The sequence below is a fragment of the Prionailurus bengalensis genome, chromosome A1 (genome assembly GCF_016509475.1).
Source record: "Prionailurus bengalensis isolate Pbe53 chromosome A1, Fcat_Pben_1.1_paternal_pri, whole genome shotgun sequence".
In the NCBI taxonomy this organism is placed as follows: Eukaryota; Metazoa; Chordata; class Mammalia; order Carnivora; family Felidae; genus Prionailurus; species Prionailurus bengalensis.
This window is the reverse complement of record NC_057343.1, coordinates 210,278,780-210,291,617: the sequence shown is the minus strand read 5'-3', so window position 1 is coordinate 210,291,617 and position 12,838 is coordinate 210,278,780. Positions and strand designations below refer to the sequence as shown.

General features: G+C 39.5%; 1 protein-coding gene across 1 annotated transcript in view; it reads left to right on the top strand.

The window, feature by feature from the left end:
* Positions 1 to 12,838, top strand: part of WDR70 (WD repeat domain 70) — a 300,543-nt gene that overhangs the window by 263,587 nt on the left and 24,118 nt on the right. Inside the window, exon 14 of the mRNA XM_043599724.1 lies at positions 11,259 to 11,359. Coding sequence (XP_043455659.1) covers positions 11,259 to 11,359 — 101 coding nt within the window. The remainder of the gene's footprint in view (positions 1 to 11,258; positions 11,360 to 12,838) is intronic.

Here is a 12,838-nt window from a genome sequence, read left to right as displayed (position 1 = left end):
TTTGTTCTCAGTATTTAAGAGTCTCTCATGGTTTGCCTCCTTCCTTCCCTGTAACTTTTTTTTCCCCCTTCCCCTCCCCCCTGGTCTTCTGTTAAGTTTCTCAGGATCCACATAAGAGTGAAAACATATGGTATCTGTCTCTCTGTATGACTTATTTCACTTAGCATAACACTGTCCAGCTCCATCCACGTTGCTACAAAAGGCCATATTTCATTCTTTGTCATTGCCACGTCGTATTCCATTGTGTTTATAAACCACAATTTCTTTCTCCATTCATCAGTTGATGGCCATTTAGGCTCTTCCCATAATTTGGCTATTGTTGAAAGTGCTGCTGTAAACATTGGGGTACAAGTGCCCCCATGCATCAGCACTCCTGTATCCCTTGGGTAAATTCCTAGCAGTGCTATTGCTGGGTCATAGGGTAGATCTATTTTTAATTTTTTGAGGAACTTCCACACTGTTTTCCAGAGCGGCTGCACCAGTTTGCATTCCCACCAATAGTGCAAGAGGGTTCCCGTTTCTCTGCATCCTCTCCAGCATCTATAGTCTCCTGATTTGTTCATTTTAGCCACTCTAACCGGCATGAGGTGGTATCTCAGTGTGGTTTGGATTTGTATTTCCCTGATGAGGAGTGACATTGAGCATCTTTTCATGTGCCTGTTGGCCATCGGGATGTCTTCTTTAGAAAAGTGTCTATTCATGTTTTCTGCCCATTTCTTCACTGGATTATTTGTTTTTCGGGTGTGGAGTTTGGTGAGTTCTTTACAGATTTTGGATACTATTCCTTTGTCTGATATGTCGTTTGCAAATATCTTTTCCCATTCCATTGGTTGTCTTTTAGTTTTGTTGATTGTTTCCTTTGCAGTGCAGAAGCTTTTTGTCTTTATGAGGTCCCAATAGTTCATTTTTGCTTTTAATTCTCTTGCCTTTGGAGATGTTCAAGTAAGAAATTGCTACGGCTGAGGTCAGAGAGGTTTTTTCCTGCTTTCTCCTCTAGGGTTTTGATGGTTTCCTGTCTCACATTCAGGTCTTTCATCCATTTTAAGTTTATTTTTATGAATGGTGTAAGAAAGTGGTCTAGTTTCAACCTTCTGCATGTTGCTGTCCAGTTCTCCCAACACCATTTGTTAAAGAGAGTGTCTTTTTTCCATTGGATATTCTTTCCTGCTTTACCAAAGATGAGTTGGCCATACATTTGTGGGTCCAATTCTGGAGTCTCTATTCTATTCCATTGGTCTATGTGTCTGTTTTTGTGCCAATACCATGCTGTCTTGATGATTACAGCTTTGTAGTAGAGGCTAAAGTCTGGGATTGTGATGCCTCCCACATTGGTTTGCTTCAATATTACTTTTTGCAAATGACGTGATACTCTACATGGAAAACCCGACAGACTCCACCAAAAGTCTGCTAGAACTGATACATGAATTCAGCAAAGTCGCAGGATACAAAATTAATGTATAGAAATCGGTTGCATTTTTATACACCAATAATGAAGCAACAGAAAGAGAAATAAAGAAACTGATCCCATTCACACTTGCACCAAGAATCATAAAATACCTAGGAATAAACCTAACCAAAGATGTAAAAGATCCGTATGCTGAAAGCTATAGAAAGCTTATGAAGGAAATTGAAGAAGATACAAAGAAATGGAAAAGCATTCCATGCTTATGGATTGGAAGAATAAATACTGTTAAAATGTCAATACTACCCAAAGCACTGTACACATTCAGTGCAATCCCAGTCAAAATTGCACCAGCATTCTTTTCGAAGCTAGAACAAGCAATCCTAAAATTTGTATGGAACCACAAAGACCCCGAATAGCCAGAGAACTTGATTTTATAGATGTTTAAAGGTGTTGAGAATGACACACTATTCTTTATACAATATGGAAACATATAATGCACTAACGACTAGTGCTCTGTTGTCTAACCCCAACACTGTATTACTTCCCACTGATAGCAGACCAGTGAAAGACTTCATGTCTTGTAGGACATTCTGTGACAGTTTTTCCTCTCCCAACCTGAATTTGATGAACGATCTTTGGTAACAAGTTTTCCAGCTGTTCTGTTGGAACTCTGGCCAAACTCCCACAATTATATATAGTGTGAGGAAGAAAGGGGTCTATAATTAACACATATCCCAGGATAGTGTTGTTTTTTTCTTTTTTGGAGTGATAGATAATGCTATGTCATGAATGAGGAGGGGTTGCGAGACCCCCAAAGGACTAAGTAAAAGAGTATGATTAGTAAAACATCTTTACCCATACTATATTAAGATAAATAGTGCTTTACATATCCTGTATAGTTCATTTTTGAACATTGAGTTTTTCCTTTATTTGGGGGGAGGAGGGAGAGGGTTTACATACTTGATGATTTCCAAGATCTAATTATGTATATTTCTTATCTTGTAGTTAGGGATTTAACAGCTTTATCCACTTGTTGTTTGTTTATTCATATAAGAAGAGGATGTATGGTTATCTTTATGCCCATCTCTATCTTTTTTAAAGTTTTAATTCCAGTGTAGTTAGCACACAGTGTTGTATTAGTTTCAGGTGTACAATATGGTGACTTAATTCTTTATGTTACTCGGTGCTCATCAGGAGAAGTATACTCTTAATCCCCATCATCTCTTTCACCTATCCTCCACCCACCTCCCCTCTGGTAACCATCTGTTCTCTATAGTTAAGAGACTCTTAACTCTGGTTTGTCTCTTTTTATCTTTGCTGGTTTGTTTTGCTCCTTAAATTTCACTTATGAGTGGGGTCATAGTATTTGTCTTTCTCCAACTGACTTATTTCACTTAGCATTATACCCTGAAGATCCTTCTATGTTGTTGCAAATGGCAAGACTTCATTCTTTTTTATGGCTGAGTAATATTTCATTGTATATATATACCACATCTTTATCCATTCGTCCTTTGATGGGCACTTGGGTTGCTTCCATAATTAGGCTATTGTAAATAATGCTGCAATAAGCATAGGGGTGCGTATATCTTTTTGTATTAGTGTTGTCATTTTCTTTGGGTAAATCCTAGGTAGTGGAATTACTGGATGATACAGCAATTATATTTTTAATTTTTTGAGGAACCTCAAGTTCCTCAAAACTGTACCAGTTTGCATTTCCACCAACAGTGAGTAAGGGTATATATTTTTCCACATCATCACCAACATTTGTTGTCTCTTGTGTGTTTGATTTTAGTCATTCTGACAGGTATGAGGTGATATCTCATTGTGGTTTTGATTTGCATTTCCCTGACGATGAGTGATATCGAGCATCTTTTCATGTGTCTTTTGGCCATCTACATGTCTTCTTTGGAAAAATGTCTGTTCAAGTCCTTTGCCCATTCTTTAATCAGATTGTTTTTTGGGTGTTGAGTTATATAAGTTTTTTATGTATTTTGGATACTAACTCTTTATCGGATATGTCATAGGCAAATATCTTCTCCCATTCAGTAGGTTGTTGTTTAGTTTTATTGATAGTTTGCTGTGCAGCAGCTTTTTGTTTTGATGTAGACCCAATAGTTTGTTTTTGCTTTTGTTTCCCTTGCCTTAAGAAACATATCTAGAAAAATGTTGCCATGACCAGTGTCAGAGAAATTTCTCCCTGTGCTCTCTTCTAAGATTTTTATGGTTTCAGGTCTCACATTTAGGTCCTTAATCCACTTTGAGTTTATTTCTGTATATGGTGTGAGAAGGGGATCCAGTTTCATTTCTTTTTCATGTAGCTATCCAGTTTTCCCCGCACTATTTGTTGAAGAAACTGTTTTTTTCTCCCCCCATTGCATATTCTCGATTCCTTTGTTGAAGATTAATTGACTGTATAATTATGGATTTACTTCTGGGCTCTCTATTCTGGTCTCTTGATTTATGTGTCTATTTTTGTGCCAGTACTATACTGTTTTGATTAGTGCAGCTTGGTGTAGTATATCTTGATATCTGGGATTGTGATACCTCCGGTTTTGTTCCTCTTTTTCAAGATTGCTTTTGGTATCCGGGGTCTTTGGTGGTTCCATACACATTTTAAGACTTCTTTGTTCTAGTTCTGTGAAGAATGCTGTTGGTGTTTTGATAGGGATTGCATTAAATCCATAGATTGCTTTAGGTAATGTGGACATTTTAACAATGTTTTTTCTTCCACTCCATGAGCATGGAACATCTTACCATTTGTTTGTGTCATCTTTAATTTCTTTCATCACTGTTTTTTACTTCAGAATAAAGGTCTTTCCCCTCTTTGGTTAAGCTTATTTCTAGGTAATTTGTTATTTTGGGTGCAATTTAAATGAGATTGTTTTCTTAATTTCTCTTTCTGCCATTTTATTATTAGTGTATAGGAATGTGATGGATTTCTGTATATTGATTTTGTTTCCTGTGACCTTACCAAATTCATTTGTTAGTTCTAATAGTTTTTTGGTGGTCTTTAGAGATTTCTGTATATAATGTCATGTGATCTGCAAATAGAAAAGTTTTACTTTTTCCTTACCAATGTGGATGCCTTTTATTTCTTTTTCTTGTCTGATTGCTATAGCTAGGACTTCCAGTACTATGTTCAATAAAAATGGTGAGAGTGGACATTTTTATCTTGTTCCTGATCTTAGGAGAAAGATTTTCTCTTTTTTTTTCACCACTGAATTTTTCACCACTGAATTTTCACCATTTTCTCTTTTTTCTCTCAGTTTTTCACCACTGAATATGATGTTAGCTGTGGGTTTTTCATGTACAGCCTTGGCCATCTCTAACTCTTCATAAATGAAGAAGGATAAAGAGTCCTGGGTCTGTGTAGATTAGAGTGAGAGACATGGCATTAGGTAGTGCTTCGGAAGCTTTTTCTCAACCTGGTGCCCATAATGATAATGCGTGGTATAAACAGATAAGGCTCCTCTTTGCTGGAACTGATTTGCCTAAGGCTCTCGTGCCCTAGGCCCATTTCAGTCCCGAGGAGCTCCCTGTTTCAGCAAACCTGGAACTATCCTGTGCCCACCAGTGGGAAGCTCTGCCAGAATTGTGGGACTGTGCCTCCAGTAAGTGCTGCTTCTATGTGGATCACTGTGGTGTGGGACCGCTGGGATATTTGCCTGGTGGGCTTCACCACAGGTGTCACTCATCTTGTGGACTCCAGCTTCCAGCCTCCCATTTCCTGCTCCCAGAATGTTGTTAATAAGAGTAATTACCAGTTTTCTTCAGTCATTATTTGTGCTTTCTTTGCCTTTATAAATTCTTCTCAAATAAGTGGATTGGAGCGAACTAACATTAGTGTTTTGAATTAGATGAAGAAAATTGTATTTAATTTTCTTACCCAAGAGACCTTCCGTTTTCTCTGAGAACTTTTTCTTGTGATGACATTCTTTAGGCATTTTTATTATCAGATACAGATGTGATTCATTTAGTGCCAAGGACAACTACCAGGTTTTCAGATTTTTGTTGCTTTAACAGTTACCTTAATTTTTTTAGAGCATAGGCTGAAAATGAAAAGATTTTAATAAATAAATTTTTCATGGGTTTGATGAGAATTAATTCGATAATTGGGTGCTAGTTTTTAAAAGGCATAATCTGTACATCTTTATCAGATATTTATGGCAAGTATAGAGCAACATTTTCCTTGTTTGTTTTTTCTGCAGCAAACCCTACATCTATAAAAATGGTGTGGCCTTTTTTTTCTTTTCACCATTGAGATGCTATCTGGGTTATCAGAAAATTATTTGGGGCAGGGAAGGGGGGAATGTTGAGAAGATTTCCAGCAGAGAGTGACAGTTGGTACATGTCTGGCCTTCATGGTAGGGCTTCCTTGGAGTTGGAGGAGGAAAAAAAGGATAGGTGTGGACTTAGAAGAGCAGAGAAAATGTCTGTCTTTAATTTTTTCCATTTGAGGGATGTCTCCATGGAGATCAGGTGGGTGTTGAAGAGTTGTATTTATTGGAGACTGAGGCTTATTCGCCAGGTTTGCTTCCTGAACTTCAGAGGGATGAGGCCGAGCCCCATGGTCCATGCATACTGCAGAATAATCCAAGTTTGGGAAAAGCAGAGCTTTGGCAGGACAGGACAAACAGCCTAGAAAAGTATAAAGAATTCCCATCTTACTCTTCTACCTCTGTGGTTCAGTATTTTAATTTAGAAAGCAGTTTTTCTTTCTGTGAAATAAACCTTGGGTGAGTGAAATTTGAAGAAAGTTCTTTCTCCAGTATTTTTCCATTTTCATCTGCTTTTTGTTTATTTTGGACTCATCTTGATCTGTGATCTTAGCCTTGGGAATCAGCGCCCAAGCAGCCACTCAAATGCACTGGGTATTCCCGAGGATGTCCATGACTACAAGGCTGCCACTGCACAGGTCTGCAAAACAATTGGACCGTCTCCTTCATAGACAGGTGTAAGCCTCCTTATTTGAAAATTCTGAAAAATGCTTGTTCTCCCAAAGGATCGCTAGTTAACTTATCCATTCGTGTACTATGTGACAAAAACCAAACATGAAAAAACCAGATGGAGTTTGGTTTACAGTGTGGGTCAGCAGCTGGGAAGGATCAGGAAGTGTGTTTCATCATAATCATGTTTAAGATATAAAATTATGAAGGATGTTAGGCTTCTTTTAGCATGTAAAGTAGAATAAGGGTGTGTTTAGATATGTGTATTACAGATGCCTCAGATATTACACAGGCATTGATTTCTTTTATAGTAACATTTATGACCTGGGTAGTAGTGGGCCTTTTCCTTTATGATTTTAGTTATACCATCTGCTTTTTAATATAAACTTGCTAAGATTTCTACTTCTGGCTGAGGTGGGTTTGGGAATGATTTCAAATCTCCCACAGCCCTTCCTCCCCATCTTCTAAAATAGGACTTTGCATAATTAAGTAGTATCAGGAAATGAGCACTGGAGTTGAGAAAACCTCCCCACTGATCCCAGCTCCTCTCTCTACAAGTTATGTGGCCTTAGGAAAGTCACACACCCTCCTACAAGCCTCCGTTTCTTGTTCTTGTGAAATGAGACTGACGTTACTAATTTTGTAGTATTGTTGCAAGGATTCAATTACTTTAAATAATATAAAGTTCCAGATACTTAGTAGTTCCCTTCCCACCGTGTCCTTAAATATAAATTCATTTCTCTCATTGGTTTCCTTCTCCTGTCTTTATTTGCTTCCATGGTTTTGCTTAAAGTAAACCAGAAAAACCACAGAAATAAATTATTTGGAATTTTTTGTGGCCTTTTTATTTTTGCTGAGGGGTAATTCCGAAATTCCTGTTTTGGAATATTGATACTGCTATTTGTACACAGTGCTCTTTTTCTCCCCAGCCCACCGCCCTCTTTTTCCTTTGGTCCCTGCGGAGAAGAAAGATCCCTGTATTAAGCACATTAGTCTCGTACCTCCTTCCTGTCATCTTGTTTATGATCTCCAGCCCTAGTACCGTCTCTTTCTGGCTGCTGCTAGAGTTAAGTACCTTTGGGGCAGATTGTGGTTACTCTGCACTACCAAATTATAATGCTAAAATGAAAGTAGGCTTTGGTCTACAAGACTGAACCTAATTTTATGCTAAAATGGAGTTCAGCTTAGGTAGCTAGAGGAAGCCATTAGTGGACCTGCATTGTTTTGGTGGGATGAAGTAGATTAGTGTGAGAATAAAATGCTTTATTAATTTAATTAAGCAAATCAGTATATTAAAAGATGCAGACTATTTTCAGAATCTAGTTCTTTGCACTATAGTAGTCTTCCGCCATTTGAATCTCATGATATGGTGTGAAGGCTTTTCCTTGGATCCTTGTAGCTCTCGTGCCATATTCTTCTCTGGTCCTGCCATTCAGACATGTTATGTACCCTATGTTTGCTGCATTGCTCAGGAAATCTGTCAGTCTAACTGTGTCAACCCCCAGCCACAGAAGCACCTCCTCCAGGCCAGAGGACGAAGGAAGTCTTGGGTGGATGGTTGCTTGATTGAATGCACTCTCTTTAAGTAACTATAGCTCATCTGTCTTCTGATAGTTCATTGGGTTTCTAGCAGGCACGTGTCCCATTGTTGTTAAGTAAAGCCCGGTATGTATGTTTGACAAGTTAGCAGCGTGGCAGCTCGGCTTGCTCCCCAGCCCTGCCGCTGTCTCAGGGATTGTTTGGTTTGGCAGATGGCCAGCTCTCTGCTCTAAGATGCATTTCCTTGACAGGACAAAGTGTGGAGCCGCATTAGCTGCAAAGTTTACAAAGGTTAGCTAAACACACACAATAAATATTAATAAACAGAAAAGGCCCACCCACCTTTGACTTTGAATTCTGTTTCTTCATTCCATGTTTTGGAATCCCTGTAGTATTTGATTAATAACCAGTCTTAGGGTAATTGAGCCTTAAGTATCCTTTGCCTAAGTTAGACTGCTCGCAGAGCCCTCATTGGCTGCTTTGGTGACTCATCGCCACAATGGATGGAGCTCTGGAATGACTGTTTAGTTCAGCGGGTCTTATTTGCATTCTCCCTGCTTCCATGTGAAAAGGAGGGTAAATGTGCTTCTCCCTGAGCATTTATGCTGACCAGCCATGTGTGCGTCTAAGAGCTGTAGAGGGTAGAGGACGTGAACAGGAATAGAGGTGCAGTGCCCTGACTTTGGACTCCCTAGAAAGCAATCAGACATTGGTCTGTTGGCCTGGGCAGTTGCCTCTCTCTAACATTTACACCCTCAGCGTAGAGGGAGAGAGTAACGGTAACCTGCTGCCCCTGGAAACTGCCTATTTGGCTGGGTGTCTTGGAATTTACCAGGCCTACACTGTGGATCTTCTCCAATTCTGCACCCTGCTCACTTGAAAACATATTTGAGAACCAGTAATCTTAGACTGCTTAGCCAGACTTCTAGAGAACCAAGGAAGAGAAATACCTTTAATACTATGTCCTTAAGACTGTCCTGGGGCCATCTGTAGGTGGCTGGGATTTCGGAGGGCCCTTGAAAGTCCCTCTTACTATCTTCTCTTGCTCTCTGGTTCATGCACATCCCTTTATTTAGGACCACACTGGGAGGAAACGAACCCTACTTTGTTTGTAGGATATTTGAATATAATAATGATCTAGAGAAATAAAATTGTTCTCCATAGGTAGTAATGATTTTAACTTGAAAATCGTCTCTAACTCCACTTAGCAAAGCAGTCCATTTAGGCTTGGGTGAACTGTAACTTTTAATTCATTCCTTCAACAAATATTTATTGAGCACCACACACTAAACTGGGCATTTGGGAAACACTCCCACCTGAAACACACCAAGATCTCTGCCTGTGTGCAAAACTATGTTCACACTGGGGAGGCAGATAATAAGCAAAATTAACGACAAATTATATATTATGTTAAAAGGTGGAACATGTTTTAGAAACATGAAAAAGCAGAGTGAGGACAGTTGTGGGGTACAGTTTTAAAAGGGGCAGTCTTCGCATGATGACATATAAGCAGTGACATGAGGGTGAGTATTGACTTGGATGAACTTATTCTTGGTAGGGTTTATGAAGTTATGTTTGTGACTTTTCTCATGTTTCCGTGCACCTGGCCATGACCTGGAAATTTGCAGTGGTCAAGGCCTGGTTCTCAAATTAATCTCAGTGGCAGAGCACCTGTAAGTCAGGCTGTGCTTTGTAGACCATGAACTGTTGGTATACTTAATTCCATCTTACCAACCAAGCACAGTTTTGTTAGATAAAATGTGTCTTTTACAGTCATACATTATCAAGTGGGTTTCACAGACATGTGTACAAAATGACAACCCTCCCCCAGAAGCCATTCTATATATAAGATGCTTACTGTTTCTGAGTTTTTTTTATTAATACTCACTATTGTATGTTTTATCATCTTTTAGCACTTGCTGGTAGACACTGGGTAGCAGGCACCATAGATTTAAGAAAAGTTGTGGAAAGAAAACCTAAAATTGTAAAAACCTGCCCTTTTAACTTCATTTTACTGCCTACCAACCAGGAAAAAACAGCCACTCTGATTTTATTTTCTCAGCAGAACATCTCAGCTGTCTTCAGTGGTGCAGAGCTTAAGAACCGCTCTTAAAGAGTATTATCAGACATGAATTCGAAGTCCTGCAGACTCTTACATTTCCTCTTAAGTTCCTCAGGAATCTCAGAGAAGGATTTGTAGCCGAATAACTGTATGCATACTTTTTGCCAGGCAGGTGGGGAGCCAGGATTTCTACCAAAAGGGATTGAGGAGATTCACAGATACTCTGTCTTAACAAAGGAGCAGGATGGTTAGGGAGAGGAAACCAGAGAGACTCAGCCCGAGAGAGATTTGGGAGACAAGGATGCCATGGTTTTCATTTTACTATTAGAACCTAAAATAGCAGTATCTAATTGTACCCTTTTTTCTTAGTCCTTGCATGTTGCTTGGCTCATGATGGTTCTAAATAAATCTTGAATTGATGTTTCCACTCATTACTTGTTCTATCAGAATGAGATCCACAGAACCTAGTACATGGTGTTTCTGCCTACCAATTTTAGCTTCATCTTCCCCCACCCCCCTTCATCATTTCCCCCCTGCTAAACCTCCCACCTCGGCCCTCTTACTACAGACAGAAATTAAAAACAGGTTGTAGGTCTCACTGAGAACTCATTCTTTTTGACCCCAGGGCACCACTTATTTTCCTTACCAGTAATGAATTCAAAGGATCGTAACTTCCAGTGGACCTTCTCTTAAATACCTTTTCATTCAGGTTAATGTCAAGTCTTTGTATGCCGTGTCTCTGTTTTACTTCTGCTATTGTCCTGCTGGTTTATCTCATAGATAGGGAGATATTATTCAATGCCTGCAAATATGTGTTGTTCCTGAAAAAGCTTTATGAGATTTGGATCTTTGTGAACTAAAAACAATAACCACCTGGCTTCAATCTGCTGTCCAGAGGGACATATTGTGTGTATAAAAACATGAAACACTGAGATCTAAATCTGCTTCAGTGGTAAGCAGAACTGAGTTATGTGGGTTCAGCATTCCGAGATGCCAGCTTCACATGGCACTGGAGCCGGGGAAGCCTAACCTTGTGGTTGCAAGGTTATCAAGGAATGAGAGGAGGGGTGTCGGAAGGAACAACTTGTTCATCTTTAAAGGGTATCACACAGATAACAAGTGATGGAATAGAACTGAACCTCAGGGACACAGCCTTATAGTTTAGAGGAAAATGTCCTAAAAATTACGGGTAACCATCAGGATGATATTCAGTTTAGTAAACTGACTGTAGCCATCAAAGCACCAGCAGGACTTTTCCCATTTTTACTTGGCTTCTTTAGTTGATTACCATGCCTTTCCTTTTCAGAGTGTTGTCCGCTGCCTGTGGCATCCAAAGCTGAACCAGATCATGGTAGGAACTGGAAATGGATTGGCTAAAGTGTATTATGACCCCAACAAGAGTCAGAGGTATTTCATAAGTCTTGCCTGTTCTAGATGGATGACAACAACTGGGGGGAGGGTTTATTTTCCTACCCTGCTTTTACTTATTGCCCCCTTTGATGGGGATCCACCCTTTTAGAAAATGCAGCTGGCACAGAGTAAAGCCTCAAACTCCTGGTATTGTACTTTAAAGAGGATTTGGATATTGCCCTTGATCCATACAGAATTCAAAGTGAAAGTTTCCTGGGGATTTGCAGCCCTTTAGCTGAAATGTTGAGTGCAAAGGGGGGAAAAGTCCTGCCCACTTTGCATACCACCCTGGACATGGCATTAGCTGTGATACATGTAGGGGATTAACAAAGCAGGGAACTCACCCCTCACAGGAAATGGAAACAGCTAGTCTGTTTTGTTCCCTTTCTGTTTGGGCTTTTATCAGGTAGCAGTTTGGATGTGTGGGGTTGTTCTCTGCCAGCAGAAGGGGACAGCACAAATTCTTTCCTCTTCAATCCCATGCCCACCCCAAATGTTAGACTTAAATATACCAATGTGTTTCAAAAGTCTGAAAACTTCACTGGAGGCTCAACCAGTTCCTCAATTGTGTTCATTTTCTTTGGGCACAAAGGTGGACATTTGTCACCACCCCCCAAAAAAGGATGGTTTTGTTTGTCTCTGTTAAGGTACGATGCTTGGTTAGCTCTTTCTTTAGAGGGAGCCTTGGTCAGCTAGTATTAAAAGTTCACAGGCTAAATTCTTTGGGGGGTCCCCCATAAACCTATTTTGGGTCCCACATCCTTTTTGAGGAAAGGAAACTCATCCTCTGTTAATGAATATGCATTGCTATAATTCGTTTGGGTAGAAATAGAAGCAGACAGTCGGTCTTCCCTTGGAACTTTGTGCGCTAGCATTGGAACTCTTGCCCTGTAAAATAAAGTTTTTATTGTGTTTAAGAACAAACAGGATTTTGTTTGTTTTTTAATAAAGGAATTGAAAATGCTAATGTAATTAGAATGAGAGAGAGAGAGAGTCTGTTTCATTTGAGAAAATGATGAGCCCCATTTGATAGCACCCATTTGGAAGCTTCTATGTGTGGAATTTTTAAGAAATTTTTTTATTTGTATTTGCTTCCTGAGAGGGATAGCTCATTATTGCTAAAGAAGAAGTGAAATGTCCTAATCAAACTTTTGGTTAACCCCACACATTCTTGGGCAGTAGCCCCGTGACAACACTGCCAAGCCAACTCAGTTCCAGACACTCGTACTCTTATATTAGAGATGTGGACGAATGCCACTTGGGGTGTAGACCACCCAGGTTGCTTTCATATGAGACATAAACTAATATTTGAACCGTGTGACCTTCAGGGTGAAAAGACTGGTTAATTTTACTTGTATCTCTTTAACTTACATCTTTGGGTTATTTCTGTAGATTGTTTAAACTAGTGTTCTGTTGCCTGATTACCTCTCCAACCCTTTCTCTCAGTGGTAACCACTGACTGACAGACTTGCTTTC